Source organism: Haplochromis burtoni, unplaced genomic scaffold (assembly GCF_018398535.1).
Source record: "Haplochromis burtoni strain Fernald_Lab_line unplaced genomic scaffold, NCSU_Asbu1 Contig_1243, whole genome shotgun sequence".
In the NCBI taxonomy this organism is placed as follows: Eukaryota; Metazoa; Chordata; class Actinopteri; order Cichliformes; family Cichlidae; genus Haplochromis; species Haplochromis burtoni.
In genome coordinates, this window is record NW_024583604.1 from 37,867 (window position 1) to 43,932 (window position 6,066).

The 6,066-nt window shown below is 48.5% G+C and overlaps 1 protein-coding gene across 2 annotated transcripts in view; it reads left to right on the forward strand.

The window, feature by feature from the left end:
* The window catches only part of ak7b (adenylate kinase 7b), a 25,484-nt gene extending 22,971 nt beyond the window's left edge, over positions 1–2,513 (forward strand). For both annotated transcript variants that reach the window (XM_005952137.2, XM_005952138.2), the window contains 6 exons: positions 887–1,012; positions 1,082–1,132; positions 1,240–1,437; positions 1,527–1,747; positions 1,939–2,097; positions 2,188–2,513. In XM_005952137.2, the coding sequence (XP_005952199.1) occupies positions 887–1,012; positions 1,082–1,132; positions 1,240–1,437; positions 1,527–1,747; positions 1,939–2,097; positions 2,188–2,244 (812 nt within the window). In that variant the 3' untranslated portion in view covers positions 2,245–2,513. The remainder of the gene's footprint in view (positions 1–886; positions 1,013–1,081; positions 1,133–1,239; positions 1,438–1,526; positions 1,748–1,938; positions 2,098–2,187) is intronic.
* The last annotated feature ends 3,553 nt before the right edge of the window (positions 2,514–6,066 follow it).

Consider the following 6,066-nt stretch of genomic DNA (forward strand, 5'->3'; position numbering starts at 1 on the left):
GTGCTAATGGCTCTGCAGCCAGCCCAGGTACGATACAGCAGGTGACTGCGCCTCCTCAGAGGGATCAGACAGCAAACCAGAGCTATGTTCTTTATGTAAAAGCCATCTGATCAGACCCAAAACCACGTCTCTTCATCACTTCACGTTTGTTCAGCTGAGCCCAGCATGTTATGGACACCGGGTGGCTGTAAAACACTGATGTTGTGTTTCAGCTGCTAATCAATCCTGTCAGATCTGCATACACGACTGTGTTTGTTTTCTACATTCATGAGGGACATTTGGTCTGTTTCCATGTTTCTTTGGTGCTCTATGCAGACTCTGGAATAGTCAGATTTAATTCAGTTTGTTAACTTTTTTAAACTTGACTGGGAAAAAGCTTCTTCAGGACTGTAGCTCACTTTTCTGCACCTCAGACAGCAACTGTTTGAAGCAGCTTGTATTATATGCAGATCAAACATGAACATTTCTCTGTACGGTGACAGAGTTCAGCCTTTATATTGGCTTTGAGTGCTCTGCACTTTGCTGGGTGCTGTGTTTGTGCCTCTGTCAGAGACTTGGTGTGTGTCCTCTGAACGTTCACACCTGTGTGTGAGGTGTCTGCATGTGTGTGTGTGCAGCTGCAGGGACATGCTGGGAGTTTATGGTTAGCTCTCACAAAGTGAGCATGATGTGAGTTCGGCAGGTTTTTGCACATGCTGCAGGATAAATCGGGTAATTACAGATTTATCTGTATTATGGGAAATGATCTGCTGCTGTGAACAGTGTTCGGATTGGATGGTTTTGTCACATGATCACATGGACTATTTTCACAGATTGGTATTATTGTCTGATCTTTGCTATTGTCGCGCCTCGAGGCATCAGTTGAATAGAAACATGAATCCCGCAGGTCTGGAGGAGGAGCTGCTGTTGAACGTGATGAGGGACGAGCTGATGACTCACCCGTGTAAAAACCAGGGTTATGTGTTGGAGGACTTTCCCCAAACACGTGAACAAGCCAAAGAGCTCTTTGACGGTGAGTCGGACACCCCGAGGCTCTTGCACGTCAGGGCCTCACCTGCTCACTCACTCTTTTCTTCTCCAGGTAAAGAAGAGGATGCAACATCCCAGAATTCTTTAACCAGCATTATACCCGGTACCTGCAGGGAGCTGTGACTCAGATCCTTTTATTTCTCATTTAACAACAACAGTAACAGATGTGCAGCCTGCTCCATCAGTAACAGTTGTCTTGTGTGGCCACAGAGTTTGTGTTGTGCCTGGAGGCCACAGAGGCCTTCCTGTTGGATCGAGTGCTCAACCTGCCCGAGAGCCACGTGCAGGAACACAACTGCGAGCCAGAGAACTTCTCGAGGCGGCTGGCTGCTTACAACGAGAAACAGTCGGAGGATGATGTGGTCCTCAACTACTTTTATGAGCATGACATCATCCCTCTGCAGTTTGGTAACCCGTGAAGAGAGACTGCATCACTTGTGAGGGGGAAATGCTGCTTTCTTAGTGTTGCTAAAAGTCTCTGTGCTCCTCGTCTGCAGAGATCAGCAGCAACGCTGAAGCAGACTGCCTGCCTCTGATGCAGAAGGTCATTGACATGGTGGGCCAGCCCAGAAACTATGGTCCCAGCAGCCAGGAGGTGAAGGAGGAGGAGAGGAGGAAGGCTGGCGAGAGGCTGAGGAGAGAAGCCCAGGAGAGAGCAGAGGTGGAGCAGATGGAGGCCGACGAGGCCAGAGCCAGGGTTGCACGCTGGGCTGAGTGGGTAGGTGGAGGAGAAAGACGAGGCGCTGTTAACGACATATAAAACACATTTCCTAACAATGAGCAGAGGAGTGCGCTGTGAAGAGCTCTGCTTTAACAAGCAGACAGTCAGTGTCACTCTGCTGGCCATGACGGATACACACCAGAAGAGGCAACAAGCTGAACTATTCTCTACATGTCTCTGTGTATTAGACTAAGAAGCTGGAGCAGGTGAGGCAGCAGGAGGAGGAGGAGCTGGAGGCCACGTCGCGCCCCATGAGGGGCTACCTGATGGAACAGGTAGTGCCCACGCTGAGCCAGGGTCTGACTGCATGCTGCCGAGCTCAACCACAGGACCCCGTGGACTTCCTGGTATTTCACTGCCCACAGATTATTGCCTGGTCGTTAGCGTCTCCTCCCCGTGGCGTTAATCGTGATGGCGTACGTCTCTTTGTCTTTCAGGCAGAGTACTTGCTGAAGAACAACCCTTTTGAAGCCGATCGCGAGCAGCTTTCCTAGCCGAGGAGAATTTCCTTTGAGTCTTTGAGACTCGTCAGAGCATTTCAGTCGTCACACGCCAAGTGTCCCCAACTCCATGCTGGGATCTTGATTAGGTGTGATTTGTAAGTGGCCCATTCTCCTGCCCCTGTTGCATTCATACACGGTTTGTTTGGGCTCTCGTGTGCTGGCCGTTACTTAAAAGCAACCCAAAAAGCAGATGAAAGTGTGCACAAAACCAGGAGCTAATTAGGAAGTTAATTTGCTTAATAAACTTGGTAAACTGTAAAGCAGACACGCTCGGGTCATAATTGCTTTGATTTAGCTTCAGATTTCCAGGAAGGATAAATGTTACGAATGGCGGCTAATTTGTCGGTCTCTCATGTTGCCACTCGTGACTCCAAAGTGTACATAATTGGTTGCGACAGAACACCAAACGATTTCATTGTACATACTTAATCACCACATGGGGAAATTAGTGGAGTTTATTTGGGAAACACTGTGATGCAAGCTGCTGCAACACTGTTGGACTGCAGCATGTGTGCCCCCGGTACACACACACACACACACACACACACACACACACACACACACACACACACACACACACAGCTCTCTGTCATAGTGAGCACCGTGCACTATGTGGGCACACACACAGGTGTAGCAGCTGAGATGTCACCTGTCCATCTTCGCGATGTGCTGAAATAACCCGAGTGTAGCATCTGTAACACCGGTTACATTAACACTAAACACAGTTTCAAACCCACAACACAACAAACAGGTCCCTGCTAGATGGTGATGTCATGCTAAAACGTATCAGGCAGCATGTGTTGGATTTTTGCTTGTACGGGTCCTCTAAGGCGAGGCCTGAGAAAAGCTTCCCAGTGAACTGCAGTGACCTCTGTCCACTGATGGTGCTGGGTGTACTGGTTCTATGGTGGGAGATGAGAACAGCTCCCAGTCTTTGCTGCATTTGTGGACTGGTGTTACTGTGTAGGATCAGCACGTGCTCGGCCTTCTTTAGCGCCACGCTTCTTTGCTGTGATTGGCCCTGAGGCCGAGGTGCTGTTTCTACTCCTCCCAACATCTGAAGCGTGTTTTTAAAAGGTATTTGTTTAAGTACCGTGGGACTGTGCTGGGGAGGTGTCGCTGATGTTGTTGTGGTTTGTTCTCCACCATCCATCACAGTCTGTGTGGCAGCAGCCAGGAGCTCTTTGTCCTGTGTGTGTGTTTCGTCTCCCTTTTAGAAAATCCCCGAGTATTCAAACGTAACTCAGTTCATCCTGCTGCGTTCTGGTCACCGATGACCTTTGAGCGCTCTGGACAGACTCACTGGTTCGATGTTATTCCCAGAGGAAACGCCTCCTCCATCATCTCCTGGCTGTTTTACAAGCAGTGTTTTACCACTAGGTGTCAGCCTTGGATTACCTATTAACTGTCGGGAGGCCGTGACGGTGATAATGATGAGTCTCTTTATGTTTTTAGTCTTTGAAATATCAGGACGTCTTCAGTGCTGAACAGTCAGATGAAAGCAGCATGAATGATGAGCTCTCTTTTTGTGCTTCGGCTCTTCCATCTGAACAGCAGCACATATTAAAACCACCGTTTTTCTTTACAGGACTCAGTTCTTCCTTTGACAACCTCTGAGATAAACCCTGTGTTTCTTAGATCACTCTGCCAGTGTTATTTGTACACACAGTTAAATAGTGTCTGTGCAGCAGATTCATTTCATCTACGTACCACCAGAAGCCAAAAATGCAAGCTGACACTTTCCTGCTCGACCCTCCAGGACTCGGTGACGGTGAGAGCAAAGTTGTGTTAGAAATGAGTGTGTAAGGTCACCGTCAGGAGCTCCTCCTCCTGTGCACTGAGAGGAGCCAGTGTTCAGAGCTGTTATCACACGTGAAGTACAGATAGACTGAATCTGCTTTTTCTCACATTTATCTTAACAGACAAAAGTCCGTCTGATTGACGTTGTTCTGTTTCCGATGAAGCCCAGTTCACTAACAGTAAATACATGCCTCCCTCCCTCCCCCGGACCATCACTTATAAAGTCAGTGGTAGCAGGCTAAGATGTCCTCCTGGGGGATGCTGAGGTGAGCCGAGCCTAGGTGAGAATCTGGATCTACCCCAGGGTCTACTCCCGCCTGCAAAGCTCCACAGGGAGAGGTCCAGTAGGTATCATGAGCAGATGCTCATGGCTCCTTTCAATGTGGAGGTGCAGCAGCTGTACTCTGAACTCCCTCTGGAGGTGGGAGCTCCTCACACTGAGGCTACGTCCACACTGGCCCGGATAGATTTGGAAACGCTCGGCGTCCACACTGGTGTTTTCAGTCGTTTTCACAGAGTTGTGCGTCCACATTGAAACTTCCGAAAACGCTGACGTTCCAGTCGCACAAAAGCGAGTGAGAATGAAAGAATTTGAAGAACAGCTGTCTGCAGCTTGTACAGACTGATGTTATTCTTTAACAGGGCCGTCAATGCCCTCCGCTATCTTTGTTTAATTGGTCACGTGACTGCATCAAATGAATGCGTCATTGTTTTAGAACGTCTGCGTTTTCACTGTCCACACTGCGATGCAAACGCACAGTCTTCAAATGTGTGCGTTTTTGAGCGCATTTCCAAAACGCCGTCTCAGTGTGGACGGGAGGCCAGAAGGGAGAGAAAACGTTTCAAACGAAAACGCATTCGTGTGGACGCAGCCTCAGACTCATCCTAGCCACACTGCAGAGGCCATTCTTGTTACCATGGCTTAAAACAAGCCAGCTTTGCTAATGCTAAGTTGCTAATGTATCACAGTTATCCACAGGATGTCCTTTGGCAGTCACAGATGAGTCCTTAAACATGCAGGATGTCGTGTTTTTAGCCGAATCTTTTCCCGATGCTAACCCAGCAGTGTCTAGTGCCTAACCTTTCTGGGAAATGAAGACAACGTGCAAAGGATGCAAACCACAGTGTCCCGACTGATAAACCTGCAGCTATGAAGACTGTGACCCATCCAGCCTTCAGCTGGTGACTACGCAGGTCTCTGTCGGTAACGCCGAGTTTAGGGCGGTGCTAAAACTCAGCGGTGAGATATTTCCAGCATGTTGAAGCAAAGCAGACCTACAGACATTACATCTCTCGGCCAGCTTGTAGGCACCTGCTTAATGCCCAGGGTAGCTGGGTCTGTGTGGTTATTCTGCCTCCATGACCTACACCCGGATAAGCATCAGAACATGATGGATGTGAGAGTCAGTGTGATACCCACTCACCAGGACATTATGCTGCCACTATCAACATTTTAAACAAATACCTTCATTTGTGGCTCTCATTTTCTTAGAAACAAAAATCAGGTCAAAAAATCAAATCTGGTAATTCTTTGTTTTTATATTGATCGGGCCCAATGTGCAAAATATCAAAGAGAAATTAAAAATGCTGCTGTGGACGAGTTCGGGTCGTAGGAGGTTAAAGAAGGCCCATGGGCTGTTTCATGTAGAACTCCATCATCTACTCCTGTTCATGTGGACAGTTTGGACCGGCTGCCCACACAGAGAGGACATGCATGACATGCAGCGTTTTAACATGCTGTCTTTGCCTCTCACTGATAACTGCAGCACAATGTCGGATTGTCTGGTTTTATTTCTCAATGAACTGACATGAACACAACACTCCAGCACCGGGACTCTTCATCACGGGGCTTCACTTGATATATGTCCATCCATCAGAGCAATGCAGTCCATCAGCTGCAGTAAGCCCTGAGTGTGTGGCAGCATGTGGACTGAATCCACTCGCACTGATGCTGGTCACTGTTCCCTAACACCCCTTAATCCACGGAGGATCACACACACACACACACACACA